The following is a 22,522-nucleotide window of genomic DNA, read 5'->3' on the forward strand; positions in this document are numbered from 1 at the left end:
GTTATCTACTGTATCTGGTTCTCCTGGTGTGGCCTCCTGTATATTGATGAGACCTGACATAGATTGGGAGACCACTTCGCTGAGCACCTACACTCTGTCTGCCAGAAAAAGTGGGGTTTCCCAGTGGCTACTTATTTTAATTCCACTTCCCATCCCCATTCCAACATGTCAGTCCATGGCTTCCTCTACTGTCAGAATGAGGCCACACTCAGGTTGGAGGTGCAACACCTTGAATTCCATCTGGGTGGCCTCCAAACTGATGGCATGAACATCCATTTCTTGAACTTCCAGTAATGGCTCTCCCACCCTTCTCTATTCCCCATTCCCATTTCCCTCTCTCACCTTACCTCCTTATCTCCTTACTTGCCCATCACCTCCCTCTGGTGATCCCCCCTTTTTTTTCTTCCATGGCCTCTGTCCTCTCCAGTTAGATTCCCCCTTCTCCAGCCCTGTATCTCTTTCACCAATCAACCTCCCAGCTCTTTACTTCACCCTCCGCCAACCGGGTTTCACCTATTACCTTGTATTTCTTCTTCCCCTCCCCCACTTTATTACTCTGACTCCTCATCCTTTTTTCCAGTCCCATTGAAGGGGTTCGGCTCAAAACTCTTTTCAATAGGTGCTACCTGGCCTAATGAGTTCCTCCTGCATTTTGCGTGTATTGCTTGGATTTCCAGCATCTGCAGATTTTCTCTTGTTTGTGAGTTTACTAACTGGCATGCTGAGTTTCATTTTCTAAAAGTCCGTAGTGAAACAGATGGATATTTACGGCAAACTGGGTATCCTAACTGATCCTTGCTTTCCTATTTAGTTAATTAATTCAATTTGCATTTCACAGCTGGCATGGTATAATTTGTACTTGTGGCACCAGATCATTAGTTTAAACCTTTTCACTCCTATTCCAGTTGCTATGTTGTGCTAATGTTGGGCTAATTATTCTTACTACGATGCTATCTGTAGTGCTAGATATGACAGCTTCAGATTTTATTTTCAGATTGGATTCTATCTTCATGTTAAGGTAGCTTTTAAGGACAACATTTTCAGATCATAAATTCTATGTAACCTTAAAATCCTAATTAATTGAATTTCACCCTGTTTCAGCATCCTTAATTTTTGTATTCCAAAATATGCCTGATCTAATTTTATGTGCAATAAAATCATAAAATGCTGGAAACTGGTGAGGAAGCATCTGTGAAGAGAAGTAGATTTATTGTTTTTGGACACCGTCCTTTCATCAGAATAAGTTTATATCCCAATCTTTTACATGCCATGGACCCTGACCATGAACTGAGGGGTCTGTGGACTCCAGGTTGGGAACCCCTGGTTTATTTTACACGTGGAGCTTGTTTTCTTAACCAACTCTCTCATTAGAAATATTATTACGTATGTCCCATTATTACACATTACCCCATTGGGGAATACATTCCATCGATAGAACTGTCTATAAACCAATTCTTTATTTAATTCTTTGCCAGCTCTTGGATCAAGCACATTCCCTCACTTATTTTCTTATAGCCTATTCTTTCTCAGATGTTCATCAACTCTGACTTATTTATTGGCTATGCATCAACTCAAGGGGTAATGCACAGCAATCAGTTAAACAACACCTTTTTGGGATGTGGGCGATGTCTAGAGCATCCAGGGCAACCACACACTCTCACAGGGCGAACGTACGTATTCCATGCAAACAATACTGGAGATTAGGATCAAATTTCAGTCACTGGAGCCATGGGACGGCAATGACACTTGCTGCACTATTGTGCCACACATTTAATTTGCATGTCATTGCGAAATATTCTACATGGAATATATCATTGAGCAAAATGTGGCTTATTCCTATTGTAGAAGTCTACTGTAAAGACTATCTGCTGCCCATTCATTTATTATTTGGACTTCTTTGCTTCAGAATATGCACCTGAAGCAGGAACTCTAGGACAGGCTATAAGGGTTAAATAAGCACCCTGGGAAATGCATATGCATCCAGTGTTTCAGTTCCTGGCAGTCCATCAAATGATGTATCTGCTTTTTGTTTGGACTAATTTGATCTACAAGAGCGGGCTATGTGGTTAACAGGAAGAGTTGAACAGGTCTGAGCATCTGTTCGAGAAAAGTCAGTGAGATAACTCAGTAGGAATAAGAAAATGTGTAGAAAATATGTCCACGTGTCAAAATCCAAAATTAGAGGCCATAATTACAAAGCAGTAACAAATTAAATTAAGACGGAATTCATGAGCAATTTCTTCTCCCCAAATTATTGTAAGGATGTAAACATAACCAATTCCCTCTACGAATGCTGCCTAACCTGTTGAGTTCCTCCAGTTTTTTTGTGTGCTGGTCAAAGTTGGATGATTATGCACTGAGTGAGTGGGGGGTCAAAAAAGGGGACAAAATAGGGAGTCAGAGGAGGAACAGAAGGAGACAGTGGCAGAGGGAAGGCATGGAACCTGAGGTAAGGATTACCTGAAATAGGAACATTTAATGTTCATGCCATTGGATGCCATATACTTCAGCAGAATATGAGGTGTTCCTCTGGTTTGAGAGTCCCAACACAAACTGGAGGAAAAACACCAGGCCCAATCCATTCTGCTCCATTTTGGCATGTCATTCTCTTACTTTTGAAGGGACTTCTTCAAATAAACTTTTCATTCCTCATTAACGGTTTTCTTTATTCTTTTAAAAATCAGTAAATGGCCTTTGCATGGTTATGGAGTTTTAACTATCAATACAAAGTATACATTTTTGCTAAATATTCAAGTAAGTGCAAAACTGAAATATTACTGGAACATTATAGTACTGCAAATTTGGATGTTTGAAGGACAAAGTTGTTTGTAGAGTAAAGGTTTTCACAATTTTCACTTCAGTGATAACTTGACACTAGTGGCCTGCATCAAGATTTCACATACCTTTTGAGCAGAGGTTGGCAGAGACGATCAGGACTTGGGCATAGGTGAACACTCACCCTTTTGAAACTTAGAATGATTCTTCCACAGGGGTATCCAAACCACTGAAAATCCACTTGCCATAACAGTCTATCCCAGTCAAAGGAATTTCTGTTTACCAACTCAAGTTATCGCTGAAATCCTATTTTTGTTGGGGTATTTGTCCAGAAAGAAGGACTTCATATACTGATACTATTAATTAATATACATATACTTTATATTCAATAGACTTGCTCAGCCAGAAGAAAAAGGTAATGAGGACATAGAACAGTCATTTGAAGCTCTAATTCTGAGTTCTAAAGTGTGAATTTAATGTACTCCAGTTAAAACCAAATTAATTGCATTGTAATATTATAATCACAGAACTCTGTGTTGAACATCTACAATTATTTTCTCTTGCAGCATGCCTTGCATTGTTGGTGACTGTACCAGAGACAAAACGCATGACAACACTCTTTTCTTCCATTGCTCTGAGATGTGATTATTCCACATCCGCACCAATTCAGGATGTAGTTGTCACCTGGCGTTTCAAAACATTTTGCAAAGACCCCATATTTGAATACTATTCCTCATGTAAGTACTACCATTGGACATTACCTATTTTGTTTATCTTCATTACTACTTTACCCTTTTAGAGAAAGATCTCAGGGAAATATCTCTGGTAACCTTGATACTTTATACATTTTTATGTAAGTTTTTATGAGTGTTAAAGCTAGTCAAATTTTACTGCTATTTAGGGCACTGGCTTGAAATACATGTTAACGACTCAGCTGAACAGATACAAAAACCTGAAAGCTTGTACCACCAAGCTCAAAGACACCTTTCATCCTATTATTATCAGATTCCTGAATGGACATCTTGTACAATAAGATGTACTCTTAGATTCACAGTCCACCTGGTTATGAGCTTACATTTATCATTTACCTGTACTTCAGTTTTTTGGTGGCTTTTACACTTTATCCTGTTTGTTATAGTTTTACCTTATTCTAGTTAAATGCACTATATAATAAATTGATCTGTGAAAAACAGTTTGAAGATGAGCGTTTCACTATATTTTAGTACATGTGGCAATAAAACAATGTGAGTACCAATATTTACCTGAAGGCAATTGCATAGACCAAAGAAGTTTATGATATCATTTGAGTTACTTTTCATGTATATGTCCAAGTTAGTGAGTGCTGTAAACATAATTTGGGGGATCGGAATAAGTGGACTGGCATAAAATACTGAAGCTGGCTTTTGGTCCTATGCTTTAACATCTGGCTGAACCTCTGTCAGATCATTAGTATATGCCACTACTAATGCAGTTCTATTCTTTATTCAGGTCACATGTTATATGCTGGTCCCTTACATTATTTATCCTCCTTGTACAGAGTTAAGGTCATGAAAAGCAGTCTACTTTTGAGTAAAAGCAAATCATTATACCATTTCTGTGGTGAAAGTTAAATAATGCAACAGCACCCTCTGCTGAGCAGATGTGGGAGTACAATATTATTCAGGAGAAGGAATAGGACAGTGAATATGCAGTTGGCGCAGGGCACCCGGTGGCTATTCCCCTTGAAAATAAATACATAGCTTTGGATACTATTGTGGGTAGATGACCTCACAGAGGAATTCCTCAGAGACCAAGTTACTGGTCATGGCTTCATGGTTAAAAATGGAAAGAGGGAGAAGAGGGGAGCAGTTGTAATGTGGGACTCAATAGTTAGAGGAACAGAGAGGAGCTCTGTGGACGTGAACAGGACACTCGGATGGTATGCTGCCTCCCAGCTGTCGGGGTTAGGGATGTCTCGGATTGTGTCCACAGCATTTTGGAGGAGGAAGGGGAGCAGCCAGATGTCTTGGTACATATTGGAACCAATAACATAGGAAGGAAAAGCAAAGAGGTCCTGAAGAAAGAATTTAGAGCGAAAGGCAGAAAACTGAGAACCAGGACTTCTTGGGTAGTAATTTCTGGATTGCTACCAGTGTTGCATGCCAGTGATGGTAGCAACGGGATGATTTGGCAGGTAAATGTGTGGCTAGGAAGCTGGTGCAGGGAGCAGGGTTTCAGGTTGTTGGATCATTGGGATCGCTTCTGGGGGATCTCTTTGATTAGCCAGGGTTTCAAAGGGTCTGGGGAGAAGGCAGGGGAGTGGGGAGGACTGGAAGAATTGGATCAGCCCATGATTGAATGGTGGAACAGACTCAATGGGCTGAATGGCCTACCTCTGCTCCTCTATTTAATGGTCTACGGAATGTATGACAAAAGAGACAGGTTGCATCTGAACTCGAGGGGGACCGATATTCTCATGGGCATATTGTTAGAGCTGTTGGGGAGAGTTTAAACTAATTTCGCAGGGGGGTGGGAACCGGAGTGAAGGGATGCAGGTTTGGATGAATGGTAAAAAGCAAAGATAGTGTGCAATCAGACAAGTAGATAATAGGACAAAATTGCAGCCAGCAAGGATGAGTATCAGTGCATTAAGGATGCAGAATCAAAAATGGTAGCAAATATACTACTCTAAGTGTTATATCTCAATGCACAGAGTATAAGAAATTAGGTGGATTATCTTGTTGCACTTTTACAGATTGTCAAATATGATGTTGTGCCCATCACTGAATGATGGTTGTAGTTGGGAGCTGAATGTCCGTGGTTACACATTGTATGAAAGGGTTGGGAAGGTTGGCAGAAGGTGTGGCTCTGCTGGTAAAGAATGGCATCAAATCAGTAGAAAGATATAACATAGGATCGGAAGATGTTGAATCCTTGTGGGTTGAGTTAAGAGACTGCAAGGGTAAAAGGATACTGATGGCAGTTGTATACAGGTTTCCCAACAGTAGCTGGGATGTGGACCACAGATTACAATGGGAATTAGAAAAGACATGTCAAAAGAGCAATGTTATGATGACCATGGGAGATTTTAACATGCAGGTCGATTGGGAAACTCAGGTTGATAATGATCTCAAGAGAGAGGCATTGAACAAATTCAATCTGATGGCTTTTTAGTGCAGCTTGTTGTTGCACTTAGTGGGGGATCAGCTATACTGGATTGAGTTTTGTGTAATGAATTGGAGGCAATTAGGGAGCTTAAGGTAAAGGAACCAGTGATAACAATATGATTGATTTCAGCTTGAAATTTCATAGGAAAAATGTAAAGAATGACATAGCAGTATTTCAGTGGAGTAAAAAAAATTACAGTGGTATGAGAAAGGAGTTGGCCAAAGTAAATTGGAAGGAGGTGTTTGCAGGGATGACAGCAGAAAAGCAATGGTGTGAGATTCTGTGAAAAATGAGGAGAGTGCAGGATAGGTATATTCCAAAAACAAATAAATTCTCAAATGGCAAAATAGTACAACTGTGGCTGACAGGGAAAATAAAATCTAATGTGATAGCAAAAGAGATACAACAAAGCAAAAATTAGCAGGAAGATAGAGGATTGGGAAGCTTTTAAAAACCTACAGAAAGGAAATAAAGGAATCATTAGGAGGAAAAACATGAAATATTCAATCAAGCTAGCAAACAACATCAAGGCACATAGAAAATCTTTTTCAAGTATGTAAAAAATGAAATGGTGGTGAGGGTAGATATAGGAGCAGGAGAAAATGAGGCCAGAGAAATAATAATGGGGGACAAGAAGATGGCAGATGAACTAAATGAGTATTTTGCATCAGTCTTCGCTGTGGAATACACAAGCAGTGTGAAAGCTGTTGAAGAGTGTGAGGAAAGAGAAATGAGTGCAGTTATGGTTACAAGAGAGAAGGTGCTCAAAAAGCTGAAAGACCTAAAGGTGCATAAGTCACCTGGACCTGTTGAACTGCATCCTAGGGTTCTGGAAGAGGTAGTGCAGAGATTGTGGAGGCATTAGTAATGATCTTTCAAGAATCATTGGACTCTGGCATGGTTCTGGAGGACTGGAAAATGGCAAATGTCACTCCACTCTTTAAGAAAGGAAGGAGACACCAGAAAGGAAATTATAGACCAGTTAGCCTGATCTCAGTGGTTGGGAAGATGCTGGAGTCAGTTATTAAGGATGAGGTTATGGAGTACTTGGCGATATAGGACAAGATAGGACAAAGTCAGCATGGGAAGATGGGAGACTTGATGGGTCAGTTGGCTTAATTCTGCTCTTATGTCTTGTGGTCTTATGGTCTACAGCCAATAGAGTTTAAAAATAACGATCAAAGTGGTGTTGCTTTTTGTGATTAAAAGTTTACATACTTTTTTCATTTAACAGTATGTTTTAAATTTGAGGTTAGCAATAAGATTGGGATTAAATATTCAATGAATGTATTTTTAAGCATTGATTGAATGAGCCAGGTTGTGCTTGATATGACCACCTTCCTCAATTAAGAAAAATTTTAATAATAGAACTTAATCTGAAAGTACCTTCATAATGAAGATCAGTGTGGGGTCACTTGCATGTAATCTGAGTTCAGCAGCAGAGCTTGAGGCTCGATGCACCAGCATGTGGATTTTTTTTTTATTTCTGTGGACCATTAGAGAGTAAATGGGCATTAGATTTCCATGGATCTGCCATACTCATCAGCTTCAGTAATCCATCTTGCTTTATGTCTCAATGTATCTTGAAATAGGCCCATGCATTGTTTCATGATCATTTATGGCTCTCTCCCCAAAAAAATGGAGTAAATGATAATAGATGGAGGTTCCCGATACAATCCTGAAACTTCTTTTCTACTCTGAATGGTCAATGGCCCGTGATTCCCTCGAGGAATTCAACATAGCCATCGAAGAACAGAAACCAGATTTTGAAGGAAAGTAGATGAATCTCCCTCACCTTTTCAACCAACACCACTAGAAGCGAACTTGGCATTCAGTGTGCACAAGATGATCTTTTTTTAAATTAATTTTTTTGAGGTTTTACAATGCAACTACAAAAAAAACCATCAACAAAATGGAGATTTATATAGTGCAAAACAAACGTGTCTAATATATAATTCATAACAAGGAAAAAGCACCCAAAATAAAATCATATAAAGTTAGTATCCTCCCCATTACAAAACTCAAGGCCAACCATTTCAATGTGTAAAAGAAAAATTAATCGGAGCATTCGACCCCACAGAGCTGTAAATATATATTAAAAAAAGAAAATATAATGCCTACTACCAGAACTATAATGTAATTCACATAAAAAACTGTAAAGCTTACAGGAAAAAAAAAGCTGAAAGTAAGGGATTATAGTACAAAAAAAGAATAAACTTAATCTAAAGAGGAGTTATGGAAGTGTTCAAGAAAAGGTCCCCATACCTTATGACACTTTATATCTGATTGAGAAGTGAATAATGAATCTTTCCAAGGTCTAAACAGGACATAATATCTCTAAGCCATTGAGCATGAGTGGGTAGGGTAACATCTCTCCACCTGAGAAGAACTAACCATCTAGCCAAAAGAGAAGCAAAAGATAATGTTTGACATTTAGTCGGACTCAAATGCATGTCTACTTCACCCAAGGTGCCACAAAGAGCAATCAGAGGGTTAGGTTCTAAGTGGCAATTAAGAATATGGGATAAAGAATTTCTCTAGACTAAGACAAGCCCAGTACATATGAATAAGAGAAGCCTTGCCCCCTTTACACTTGTCACAAACAGGGCTAATGTCAGGATAAAACAGCGATAATTTAGTTTTAGACATATGAGCCCTGTGTACAACCTTAAACTGCAAAAGGCAGTGGCGAGCACATAAAGAGGTTGAGTTAACTGACTTAAGAATTGAATCCCAAACCACATCAGATAAAGAAATATTTAAATCATGCTCCCAGGCAGTTCTAATTTTATCGAAGGGAGCATGGCTCAAGATCACTAACTTATCACGAATAGTAAATATTAAACCTTTACCCAATGGATTAATACAAAGGAACAGGTCCACAACATTTTTCTCTGGCATCTCAGGAAAATTAGATATTAAAGGGTTAATGAAATGTCTAATATGAAGATATCTAAAGAAGTGAGTATTAGGTAGGTTAAACTTTACAGACAGTTGTTAAAAAGTTGCAAAATGATCATCTATGAAAAGATCTTCAAAGCGCCTAATGCCCTTTCTATACCAATCATGAAATGTTGAGTCTTGCATAGAAGGTAGGAAAAGCTGATTGTGTAAAATAGGACTAGAGAGAGAGAAACCATGAAGGCCATTATATTTTCTGAACTGAACCCATATTCTCAGAGTATGTATATTAAGAGGATTAACAATTAGTCTAGGCAAGTGATAAAGAAGTGCAGAAATGGAGAGATCTCTACTAGAGTTCCAACTCCATTGCCACCCATTTTGGGTAGTTAGACAGATTATTAAAGAAGGACCAAAAGTAAGACAATGAATGTTGGCTGCCCAATAATATACACATAAGTAAGGCAATACCATACCACCTTCCTTTTTAGATTTTTGAAGGTGAGCTTTATTAAGTCTGGAACGTTTGCCCTTCCATACATAGGACAAAATAATAGAATCTAACAGATCAAAAAAAGCTTTAGAAATAAAAATAGGTAAAGACTGAAATAAGTATAGAAATTTAGGAAGGATATGCATTTTAATAACATTAATTTGTCCTACCAGAGACATAGACAAGGGTGACTACTGTGTCAAACTCTGTTTTGTAGAATTTAAAAGATTAACAAAATTTTCTCTAGAAAGATTCTTGAAGTTCCTTGTTACTGTAATACCAAGGTAAGTGAATTGATTATTAACTACTTTAAAAGGGAGGTCATGAAATACTAATGGTTATGCTTCGCTATTGTTTGGGAAGAGTTTACTCTTATGTAAATTAAGTTTGCAACCGGAAAGCTGACAAAATTGATTAAGAAGTAAAAACATTGGGGGTGAAGTACTTGGATTTGATATTTAAAAAAAAGATCATCGGTATAAAGAGAAACTTTATGCTCACACCTCCCCTCCAAATCCCCATCAATTCAGCACAGCTATGAAACACAATCTCCAGTGGCTCTATGGCCAAATCAAAAAGGAAGGGACTTAAAGCGCATCCTTGTCAGGTGCCATGTTTAGGGCTAAAAGACTGGGATTGCTGCGAGTTGGTCAAAACAGAAGTGGTGGGACATGAATATAACAATTTAATCCATGAAATAAAACTTTGACCAAAATCAAATTTTTCTAAATCTGCAAAAAGGTAATTCCACTCCACATGATCAAATGCTTTCTCCGCATCAAGAGAAATGACACATTCAAGAGTCCCAATTGAAGGTGAATATAAGATATTAAATAGATGCTGTATATTAAAAAAAGGCAATTTTTAATAAAACCAGTTTGATCTTCAGAAATAATAGAAGGTAAATATTCTCCAATCTACGAGCTAAAACTTTAGCCAACATTTTAACATCGACATTTAACAAAGAAATCGGTCTATACAAAGAACACTCTGTTGGATCTTTACCTTCTTTGGCTAAAAATGATACATGCCTCGTTAAATGATGGTGACAATTTTCTATGTTTAAACAAATCAGATAGAACTAAGAATAATTGAGATTGAGAACTAAGAATAATTGAGCTGTGAGGAAAATGATTTATAAAATTCTGCAGAAAACCGTCCAGGAAATTTACTCAACTGCAGTGCAGAAATCGCAGAGGATATTTCCTCTATTGATAATGGCTCATTGAATGGCTCTATTGATAATGGCTCATTGAAGAAAGCGAAGGAATATTTAAACTGTTTAAAAAATGCTCAACAGAGATATTACCATTTAAAGGTTCAGAGGTATAAAGTCGAGAATAATAATTCTTAAATGTGTCATTAATTTCAGAATGAATCAAAGTAATGTTCCCATTTCCCATTAGAATTTTTGTAATTTGTTGTTTAGCTTTAGAGCGTCTTAGTTGGTTGACTAAAAACTTGCCAGATTTATCACCATGAATGTAAAATCAGTTCTTGCTTTCAAGAAGTTGACATTCAACCGGTTGAGTGGAAATAAGGTCAAACTTAGTGTGAAGTTCTACTTGCTTCTTGTACAGTTTGGGATTTTTGGACTGGGCATATAGTTGGTCTGTTGCTTTAATCTGACTGATCAAATCTAATTGCTCTAAGTAGGTCTTTCTTTTCAGATTCGCAGTATATGAAATTATTTGACCCCTCAACTATGCTTTCATGGCATCCCAGAAAACCTTGGATGAGATTTCAGATGACGTGTTTGTGTTTTAAAAATAAGTTATCTGGTCCTTCATAAATTTTACAAAATCATTATCCGACAACAAAGTTGGGTTAAATGCCAATGTTTATTCATTTGAGGGAAATCAGGAAAATGTATAGACAGGGTAACTGGGGAATGATCTGAAATCAATATACTCTGATAATCACAAGAGCGATCAGATGGAATCAGCTGGTTATCCATTAAAAAATAATCAATTCTAGTAAAAGTATGATGGACATGTGAAAAAAGGCATAATCTCTCTCAGTAGGATGGGAAAAACGCCACACATTGGAGATACCATAATTAGAAAGAAAAGAGTGAATAGATAAAGCAGATATACTAGGTTGTCTAGGAACAGATGACAATCGATCCAAAACTGGATCTACGCACCAATTAAAATCACCACCCAATATAAGAGAATATAAACTCAAGTCAGGCAATAAAGAGAAAAAAATGATCAAAAAAGTTCACATAATCTGAATTGGGAGCATACAGGTTAGCCAAGACTACCCTAGTATTATATAGTTTTCCAGAGACAATAATAAAAGGACCATTTTTATCAGATACTTTGTTGTGAAGCTCAAAGGGAACATTTTGATTAATAAGGATTGAGACCACCCCCCCCCTTCCCCCCCACTGGCTTTAGCCGGGAAGGCAGAATGGAAGGGCTGTTCCACCCAACTGGACATAAGACGAGAGTTATCAAAACTTCGAATACGTGTTTCTTGCAGAAAACCAATGTCAGCTTTGAGCTGCTTAAGATGTGAAAGCACCTTTCTTCTTTTAACAGGATAGTTCAGTCTCTTAACCTTCCTGCTTATAAGATTCAACGGGCTAACCATTGTCATTTAAGAAAACATAAAGGGTGGTAGGCATAAACAAGATCAAATATTCAAAAAACAGCTCTGGGGCAAAAATATAAGACAAGAGAATCAGAACAAAAAAATGTCTTGAGTAACAAGGAATAACTAAAGGTTCTATGTATGGTGTTGGCACCAGAGAGCCCTCCCTGCCTTCAAATCCCAGAAGAAAAAAGCTACCAAAAAACAGCAGCAAGCTCTTCAGAGAAAAAAACACCCCAAAAACCAACTTCCAGTTTCTCAACATCATCATAAGCTCCATTTGACAACAATTCAAAAACCAGAGAGCTTATGCACTACAAATTAAAATTATGCATAAAGAAAAGAGAAACAGTTCTATCAAAAAGTATTAAACTTAACTCAAAGTAATAATCCAGAGTAGCCCACCCATGAGAAACTATGAAAAAATACAGTAATTTAAAAAGAAAACAGAAAAAAAACTAGAAAGAATTTTTTTTTAAGAAGTACTTAGTGGCCATTTTAAATAATCGGACCAAGTCTGATGGAGTTGAAATGGCAGGGAGTCTTTCAATATATTTCTGACCTTCTGTAACCGAGTTAAACCATTTTTTTGTCCAGTACTAAGAGTTATTCAGAGGTGGGCTGGATAACAGAGAGAGGGCCTGTATCCACAATTGTAGAACTCTTTCACAACTTCTTTATACTCAGTGTGCAGCTTCAGAACTTGAGGAGCATAATCCTCAACAATACGTATAAAATTACCCTTGAAATCCAATTTTCCTCTCTGACGTGCTTCCATGATCAAAAGATTTCTCACCTGATATCGATGAAAGCACAGAATTACTGGGCATGGCCTAGAGCCCAACTCGGGCTTGGCCAGAAATGTACGGTGAGCTCTGTCTAACTTGGGTGGGGTCGAAATAATATCCTTCCCAAAAATCTCAGAGAGTAAAGAAGAAAAAAATTCAACAAGAGATCCACTTTCGATAGCCTCTGGCAGACCGAGGATTCGTAGATTATGACACCTGCTCCGATCTTCGAGATCAGTTATTTTGGATGTTAACTTGGTGTTATGCTCACTTAAATTGAAACAGACGACTTCCAGCTGCTGATCGCGACATTTTACATTTTCGGTAGTTGACTCGAGATGAAGGGGAAGTTCGGCATGATCCTCCACTTTGGAATTAATTTGATCCAATTTTGAGTCCCAACGAACTGAAAGAAGACTTATATTCAGATTTAAGTTCAGATATAATTGCTTGTCGGTGCTATTCCAAAATAGAGATAATCTCGGCAGAGGAACCCGAGACAGTTGCAATCGTAGAGACTTCTTTTTTCCCAGATTTAGGGAACTTCGTGGCCATTGTAGGACAGGTGTACTCACAGGCAGGTAGGAGAGCAAAAAATTTAACACTCCGGAGTTTAAAAGAAAGGAGATAGAGTGCGGAGGTAAGAAATGAAACAGAGCGATAATTCTAAGCGACTGAACTATCGCCATCTTACCAGAAGTCATGAGATGATTGTCATATTGTACTCTATAATGAAAGCAATGTCAAAAGCAATTTGAAGTGATTTTTGATGTAGTTGACACTTGCATGCATAAAACACTTCAGCAACATTCTCTGTACCCATTCATCTCTTCTCCTGCTGACGGCTTGCCCGTTGCAGTAGTCCAGGAAAGTTGACTCCGGAGGCAGTGTGATGTGGCATTAAGAGCTGACCCCTACCATCGGTGTTCAGTGTTCAGTCAGTGGAAGACAGGGTAGATTGCTTGCATGTACATCTTCATTATCTGCTGTAAACTGCTTGTTCTTGCCAATAATACTCATGCACCATCAATTTTCAAGATATGTCACTGAGGAACTTGGGCAATGTGTATTTTTTATATGACTATGCTTAATGCTATTTTATATAGTATATGCTGTTGGTACTGTGTATTGCACCTCGGCTCAGGAGGAACAATTTGGTTTGGCTTTATTCATGGGTAATCCTGTATGGTTGAATGATAATTAAACTTAAATATGAAAGAGAATGTATTCATGAAACTGTTTTGCACAAAGAGATCAGCAGCTGCAGCTTCTGATGGTGGCAGCTTTGGTGACTATGTTTCATTTGTTCGAAAATGTCACAGGCTGCCAGCAAGAATCTCAGTGATTACCTTCAGTTGGCAAGATACCAGGAGAAATAGTTTTATTTATAGGAAAAATCAAGAATTAAGGAGCGTAATAAAAGTAAAACAGGTCTCAAATATTTGTCTATTTGTGAAATACATTAGAACAGTATAATTTGTTTATTTTTGTATACTATATAAAATTATATGATGATGTATAATACATGAAAGTGCACAAGAATTAATTTGAGTCTTTCTCGCAGCGTACATTGCTATGTTGAGTATGGGCCAAGATCCATCCAATGATTGCCAAGATGAACAGCGTCAGGTGCGAATTGTAATTCAGAAACGGGGCCAGAATGAACCCACACTGGGGAACGAATATAGACAGAGGAAGATCACCATTCAGAACAGTAAGCATCACATTGACGCCAATAATTATAGGCTATATAAGGGCAATCTGTTCTTGTTTCACCTCTTGTCCTATCTCCTTTTCCAGCAGAAATATTCTGTTCCTCTTTTGAAAAACTGCTTTAAAAATTTTTATTATCCATGACATAACTTATTGCCTCTTAATTCTCTTTGTGTTGTTACTTTTTATGCTGTTCTTTGTTTTAATATTTGATCATCTGGTGCAAGCAAAATGTTGATTACATGTGCATAGTAATAATAATATGATATTGTTAGCTAGCATAAATGTCCTTCTGGGGGCAATCTAGAGATTTGCATGCTAGGCATGTCCAAAATCTTACAGCTGGATTTGTAAAAATCTGGATCCCTTTGATGTAAATACCAAAACCTTTTAAATGTGAGTCAAAATATGGATTGCGTAAGAATAGACGATTTGATCCCTTGAATCTGCACCACCACTCAGCAAAGTAAAAAGTAGAGGGTAGTGGTTGAAGGCTGTTGTTAATATTAAAGAAGGTTATTGTAGATTCTGGAGGGATCTTGAACGGATCTTAAAGGAAATGCACGGTTAAACTGGAAAGAGAACAGAGAAGTTTTGTGAAGATGTTGCCAGGATCTGAGAACCTGAGTTACAGGGGGAAGTGGGCCAGGCTAGGTTTTTACTCTTTGCAACATAAGAGAATGAGGGAGCAATCTTATGAAGTGTTTAAAATTATGAGAGGTATAGATATGGTGGGTGGTAATAGTCTTTTCCCCAAGGTAAGGAAGTCCAAAGTATGAATGTACAGGGCATCGGTATAGGGTTCATGATTTAAAAGGGAATCAAGGAGCAAGTTTTTCATGAAGAGGATGTGAGCACATGGAATGAGCTGCCAGAGGAAGTATTTGGTGCCGGTACTATAGTTGAAAATTCCTTGCTTATTCCCTCTTTTCTAATATGAAATGACATCACAAGAACCAAATGTATCCTTTTTCATGGTAGAATGCCAAAATGCACACTATTTCCAAGCTTGGTCTCTGATTGAAGTAAAACTTACTTTTTTACTTTGACATTAAAGCAATTTTCATACCCAATTGCCTACAAAGCACGTGCTTGTTAAATTTCAATGTAAAAGGACAGCTGAGTCCATTTGAACATCAACATTTCTTAATTTCTCAATAATTTTTTTACTCAGAATTTCTTCTTCCCTGGATTGTATAAACTCACCTTTTGCAACTTTGTGCTATTTGCCGTGGTGTGGTTTTATTGTATACATCTTCATGAGGCCTCTGCATCACGATTCATAACAAATGTCATTGGATGAAAGAGATGCATGGTGCAATAACGTTATTACAAGTTTTGCATATCTTGCTTCAAGTGCAAGACTTAGATCTGTGATATTCTAGACATTCTTTAGAAACAAAATTTTGAATGAAAGCTAGGTGAGGGCACTGAAAATGAACATAGCATTGTCTTTTAAGCTTGCCATATTCCAACTAAACATGAATGAAGATGTGTAAAAGAGAGGGAGGTGTAAGCTATTCATTCCTTTTCTCTGCTTTGCCATTCAATGAAATCGCCGCTGATCTTTTATCTCAAAAATCATTTCCTGCCCTACTCGTTGTCTTTTAATTCTGTTTATAATTAAAAACTCTTTCTTGAATATACTCAGCAACTGAGCCTTTGAATATTGAGGATTCTCTACCATACAAGTGAACAAATGTCTTCGCTTTTTTCTCTCCTATCTGCCCATCTCCTGATGTTGATATTGATCTCAGTTTCTAGAAACTGGGAGTTTCTAGTTTCTAGGAGAACATTATCCCTACATCTACCCTGTCAAATGATGAGAATATTATAATTGGTAAATGCTTAAATTTCTCTGAGTTAGAAAACCTGGGGACAGGCCAGATTTGTAGGTAAATGTTTAACTTCATTGAAGATGCAAGATTATCTTGGAGCAGTGCTGCAAGCGGTATATTAATTTCTTTAATAAAATTCAGAGAAACTCTGAAGATTGTGGCCTGTGTTATCAAGCCACAGTTATCACTTGAACTGGAAAACAATTGTTCGGTCTAACCAGGACCACGTGATGAGCAACTTTATTCTAGCACCACTCAAGCAGAGTTACTAGATAATGTTACTAATTCAGAGCTCAGTAAAATATGTTTGAGGATCTTTGTTTTGAATTCAATTGTTATTGATATATTATTCTACATTCTTTGTGGCTAACTTTTATACTTTTGCTTTAAAGGAGCTGACTTGTGGATCAGTGAGGTGATGTGGTGGGACCATGGTGTTTATTTCTGTACCGTTGAGGCACCGGGTGATACAACAGGGGACTCTGACAAAGAAGTTCGACTTATTGTTTTACGTAAGTTTTTAAATTGTTTAAATTCCACATATGTTAAGTACTGTTTATCTATTTGTATACCTAAATCATTTCATTTAGGATATCTGCAAGATGATAAATATTACATAGAGAAACATAGAAACATAGGAAACCTACAGAACAATACAGGCCCTTTGGCCCACAAGGCTGTACTAAACATGTACTTACTTTAGAAATTAACTAAGGTTACCCATAGCCCTCTATTTTTCTAAGCTCTATGTACCTATCCAGGAGTCTCTTAAAAGACCCTACTGTATCCACTTCCACCAAGTCACCGGCAGCCCATTCCACACACTCACCATTCTCTGTGTAAAAAAGTTAAGGTAACTTCACACACTTCATGCCTCTTGATACCTGGAACTTTCATCATACTGCCAGTGAAGACTGATGCAAAATACTTATCCCGTTCATCCACTATTTTGTTGTCCTCCATTACTACCTCTTCAGCATCGTTTTTATAATTTATGTAAATGAAGAAATGTTTGGTATCCTCTTTCATATTATTGGCTAACTTACTTTCATATTCCATCTTTACCTTAATGACTTTTTTAGCTGCCTTCTGTTGCTTTTTAAAAGCTTCCCAATCCTCTAACTTCCCACTAATCTTTTCTCTATTATATGTGCTCTCTTTGGCTTTTTTGTTAATTTTGACTTCTCTTGTTAGCTATGGTTGTGTCATCTTTCCTTTAGAATACTTCTTCCTCTTTGGGATGTATATATCCTGAGCTTTCCAAATTGTTTACAGAAATTCCAGCCATTGCTGCTGTGCTGTCATTCCTGCCAGTGTTCTTTTCCAATCAATTCTGACCAACTCCTCTCTCCTGCCTTTGTAATTCCCTTTAGTTCAATGAAATACTGATACATCTCACTTCAGCTTCTCCTTCTGAAATGTCAGGGTGAATTTGATCATATTATGATCACTTGTCCTTAAGGGTTCTTTTGCCTTAAGTTCTCTAATTAATTCTGGTTCATTGCACAACACCCAATCAAGAATAGCTGATCCTCCACTGGGCACAACCATGAGCTGCTCTAAAAAGCCATCTCTTAGGCACTGTAGAAATTCACCCTCCTGTAATCCAGCACCAAACTGATTTTTCCCAATCTACCTGCATATTTAAGTCCCCCCAGGACGATTGTAACATCCTTCTGGCATGCGTTTGGAAGGACAGATACTGCCATCAGAAAATCCTCATGTAGACAATGATCTCATGGAGAATATACGGATAACTTTAAATTAGCTAGTTATCACATCACCTTGAATAATATTCAATGCTTTGTCCTTGGATGTGGTGTGGATATTTATTGATGTTTCGCGACTTTTTTTCAGGCAGAACTGTTTTGTACAGTGAGTAAATGAAGGGAAGCAAACTGGATTGATTATGCCACAGTGAGCTCCAACAATAAAGTGCTCACTATAAGCTCATATGTGTGTAATGGCCCCTTTACTTCATTTTGTTTGTTACAGTTTAAAAATATTTTGTCAATGCAACTTTAATCTAAGCCTATTCTGGTGTGAGTTAAATTATTGCTTCCTGGCAAACAGTAAATTTGCATGGGTGTCAGTATTCATATATGTAACAGTCCTACTTTCCCTTAGAGACATTCAACCTTTTATGTGTTGTGTTTACCTGAATCATATTTACCCTAGATGTGGTTGTTTATTGGAAATTGTCTTTTTATCTTTATTCACCATGCATTGTAGAGTTATGCTACTGTTAAGTTGGATTCACAGGAATAGTTGGCTCGTTATGAGCCTACGGTGGAAGGGTTACATCTAAAATTATGTATTCAGGTCAGACAGTAAGGGAAATCTCATCTCTGGGGCCAGAATAAATTATAAACAAATAAAAATATGAAGCATTTCCTAGGATACTGCTGGCAACTATAAGAAATTGTACACCCCATGAAGCTGATGATAATGCTGTCTGAATGTATGTATAAGTTTTAAAACCTCTTACTTTGTTGTAATGTTGTAATTCAAACAAATGTCAAGAGTCAGACTGTTAAATATCTAGTGGTGTGATTGTCTTTGGTTCTCTCTAATTCAAAATGTGATCTGCTTTTGGTTACAGAAGCAGCCACTTTGGCCCACTAAATCCACATTGATGCTCAGCTGCTCATTTTCACTCATTCTACAATGTTCTTAATTTTTATATTCTCCACACTTGGTCACCACCTCCATCCAGATTCTGTCACTTATCTGTATGTAATGGCTTCTTTGTAATGTGCCTCTGCTAAGGTGAATGTAATGTTCACTGCTGAGGTAATGGTTTCTCTGTAGCAGCAATGTTTGGGTTTTGGCTAGAGATAATGGGGCTTTGGAATGCAGGGGTTAGCCAATGAGGAAATATTCTTTCTTGTGTGTCTGGGAGCCGGGATTTTTTGCGGTCTTTGGTGGAGGAGAGATGAAGACAGAAGACGCAAATGGAGAGATTTGGTAAGCCACCAGACGGGGTGGACTCGGAGCGAGGGTCCAAGGGGCAGCAACGATCGAAGGAGGATTGGTGAAGGGGAAACCGCGAGCTCCAACTTTTGTGCATAGGCTGCTTATTATTAAATCTTATGATCTGGGCTCTTTTTCTTTTATATTTTGTTTCTCTACTAACAATATAATCAAAGTAAGAGTTATAAATCTTAATTGTTTAATCACATATTGTGTACTGTTTGTTATTTCATGGTACTGATTTGTAACAGGGGACACATCGTGCAGCATCCACCTGAACGGGATTTCTTATGTTTGGCCAGGCAGGGGGTTATCACCCCCTATATTAAGCTGCTAGGCAAAGCGAGTCTTACAATTGTGGGGGCTCCTCTGGGATTGATTATGTTGAATGCTGTGTGATTACCCTGAGCAATGACCCAGTGGGGCAGATATATGCACTCCAGATGAATTGTTAATTCCACTGTTAAGTACTGTTAAAGTTGCGATTGTGAGCGGAGGTTTGCTAAAATGGCGGGCGCAACTCTCGTTTTAATGCAGACCAGCGCTGAGGTAGCCGGAGGTGGAGATTTCAAAGACAGGGTTCTATCTGAGAAATGAGGGGAAAGAGTGGTCGGTTTTGGAATGTATAATTAATCCATGTCCCCCGGTGAAGAATGAGAATTCTGAGGTAGTATCTGCCGTTGCTTCTCTGTGAATAAATGGATAAATCAGATTCAAAGTCCCAGCTGTGGCAGGCTCTGCCTGTTCTTTGGAATAGAAGTCTAGAGGCCCCTATGTGTCCCCAATAGTAGTGGCCTGGAAGAAAGACGGGAAAGTGTGCATGTGTGTGGATGACAGGACTCTGAACAGGTGTGTCATCCCTGATCAGTATGCGGTCCTGAGGGTTGAGGATGCGCTGGCCTGTCTGAGTGGTGCCAAGTGGTTCAGTGTGCTGGATTTGAGGAGTGGATATTACCAGATCCCCGTGAGTGAGGCTGACAAAGAGAAGTCGGCATTTATATGTCCCCTGGGATTCTTCCAGTTCGAAAGGATGCCACAGGGCATATTGGGAGCCCTGGCAACCTTCCAGTAGGTCATGGAAAAGATGGTGGGGGATATGAACTTCCTTGAGGTATTGGTGTATTTGGATGACCTCATAGTATTTGGGAGGCTACTGAAGGTGCTCGGCCACCTGAAAGCTGAAGGGTTAAAACTTTCACTGGACAAGTGCCAGTTCTGTCAAACATCTGTTAGCTATGTTGGACACATAATCTCATGGAATGGAGCAGCTACAGACCCGGCCAAGATAGAAGTGGTGACCACTTGGCCAAGGCCCCAGACTGTGAGTGCTCTGCGCTCGTTCCTTGGGTTCTGTGGTTATTATCAGAGATTTGTGAAGGGCTACACCAAAGTGAGTCACCCCTTGAATCAGCTTCTGTGTGGTTACCCTCCCTTGGGGAAGAAAGGGAGTGGGAAAAAAGGACACAAGGGTGGAGAATATCTAAACCCATTGGAAACCTTTGGACAGAGGTGGGATGTAAAATGTGAGGAGGCTTTTCAGTCACTGAAGGAGTTGCTGAATCAGGCGCTGGTGCCGGCTTTTGTGGACCGCAGATTGCTGTATGTACTGCACACAGATGGGGGCGTCCTGTATCAGGATCAGGGCACTGGGTTGAGGTCTGTGGCATTTGTCAGCTGGAATTTGTCGCCCTCCAAGAGAAACTATCCCACCCACAAGCTGGAATTCCCAGTGTTGAAATGGGCGGTGGTGGATAAGCTGAGTGACTGTCTCTACGGGACCAAGTTTGAGGTGGGACAGACAACAACCCCCTAACTTATATTTTGACCTTGGCGAAACTGGATGCCACAGGCCATCGGTGGTTGGCAGCGTTGTCTGCCTATGATTTCAGCCGATGTGCTGGCTGGGAAGCTGGAACATTGATACGGATGTTTTGTCCTGACAGGCACATGAGGGACTGGACAGGGACGAGGAGCGGGAGAGTGTTCCTGCCCCTGGGGTGAAGGCCATGTGTCAGTTTGCCATCACTGTGAAGGCCGAGAAAAAGGAGGGGCCGGATCGAGCAGTAGATCAATTGGGGGCTTCTGATGACGCCATTCCCCATTAACCTGACTGCTCTGAAAACCAATCAGCTGCTGGAATTGAGTTCTGGGGAAGTGGCAGCTGCTCAGCGAGATGATCCGGGCATTGGCACTATTTGGTCCACGGTTGAAAAGGGAGACATGGCTCAGGCGGAGAAGGCGAAACATGCTTCGGTGCCTCCGTTACTGAAAGAATGTCCTTGGCTGGAGTTGAAGAACCAGATATTATGCCAGGTCACGTCACCCCCAGACAGACCTCAGCATTGCCAGCTGGTTCTGCCCAAGAAGTATCAGAGGATTGCGTTGAAGTCACTTCATGATGATTTTGGTCATTTGGGGATGGAAGAGGCCTATGGATTGCTCAGAGACCATTTTTACTGGCCCTGGATGAAGTTGGAGGTTGAAGAATATTGCAAGTCGTGCATTCGCTGCTTACGGCGGAAGACACTGCCTACATGGGTAGCTCCTTTGTCCCACTTGCAGAGTGTAAGGCCCCTGGACCTAGTGTGAATGGATTTCCTGTCCATAGAACCCGATGCCAGCAACACAGTGAATGTCTTGGTCATCATGGACCACTACACTAGATATGTTCAGGCTTTTCCTACCAAGGCAAATACAGTGGCAAAAGTGTTATGGGAGAAGTATTTCATTTATTATGGCCTTCCCAGGTGGATATATAGTGACCAAGGACGGGACTTTGAGAGCAGATTCATCTATGAGTTACTGGGCATGATTGGAGTTGAGAAGTTGAAGACTATGCCCTACCACCCGCAGGGCGATCCCCAGTGTTTAATCAGACCGTGCTAGACATGCTTGGGACCCTGGACATCAGCAAGAAGAGCAGGTGGAGCAACATATTGGGCATCTGGTTCATTGTTACAACTGTACAAGAAAGGAAGCTACTGGGCACTCGCCATATTGTCTGATGTTTGGGCACGAGACGAGGTTGCCCATTGACCTTTGTTTTGGGACTGACATGGGTGACTTACCACCAAATCCTTATCTGAAGTATGTGTCTGATATGAGGAGAGAACTGAAAAGGGCTTATGAATTAGGTGGGTCATAGCCTCTAAGCAGAATCGTGGAAATAGGAGGTATGATCAGAAGGTGAGGTTCTCCCAACTCCTGCCGGGAAACCGGGCCCTCATAAGGAATTTGGGGCTACCTGGAAAGCACAAGTTGGCTGACCGCTGGGTGGCCACACCCTATGTGGTGGA

General features: G+C 39.4%; 1 protein-coding gene across 2 annotated transcripts in view; it reads left to right on the forward strand.

Moving 5' to 3' along the window:
• LOC132393373 (immunoglobulin-like domain-containing receptor 1) overlaps positions 1 to 22,522 on the forward strand; it is a 56,322-nt gene that overhangs the window by 22,734 nt on the left and 11,066 nt on the right. For both annotated transcript variants that reach the window (XM_059968498.1, XM_059968497.1), the window contains exons 2-4: positions 3,342 to 3,512; positions 14,267 to 14,416; positions 16,646 to 16,765. In XM_059968498.1, the coding sequence (XP_059824481.1) occupies positions 3,383 to 3,512; positions 14,267 to 14,416; positions 16,646 to 16,765 (400 nt within the window). In that variant the 5' untranslated portion in view covers positions 3,342 to 3,382. The remainder of the gene's footprint in view (positions 1 to 3,341; positions 3,513 to 14,266; positions 14,417 to 16,645; positions 16,766 to 22,522) is intronic.

The sequence above is a fragment of the Hypanus sabinus genome, chromosome 4 (genome assembly GCF_030144855.1).
Source record: "Hypanus sabinus isolate sHypSab1 chromosome 4, sHypSab1.hap1, whole genome shotgun sequence".
Lineage (NCBI taxonomy): Eukaryota > Metazoa > Chordata > Chondrichthyes > Myliobatiformes > Dasyatidae > Hypanus > Hypanus sabinus.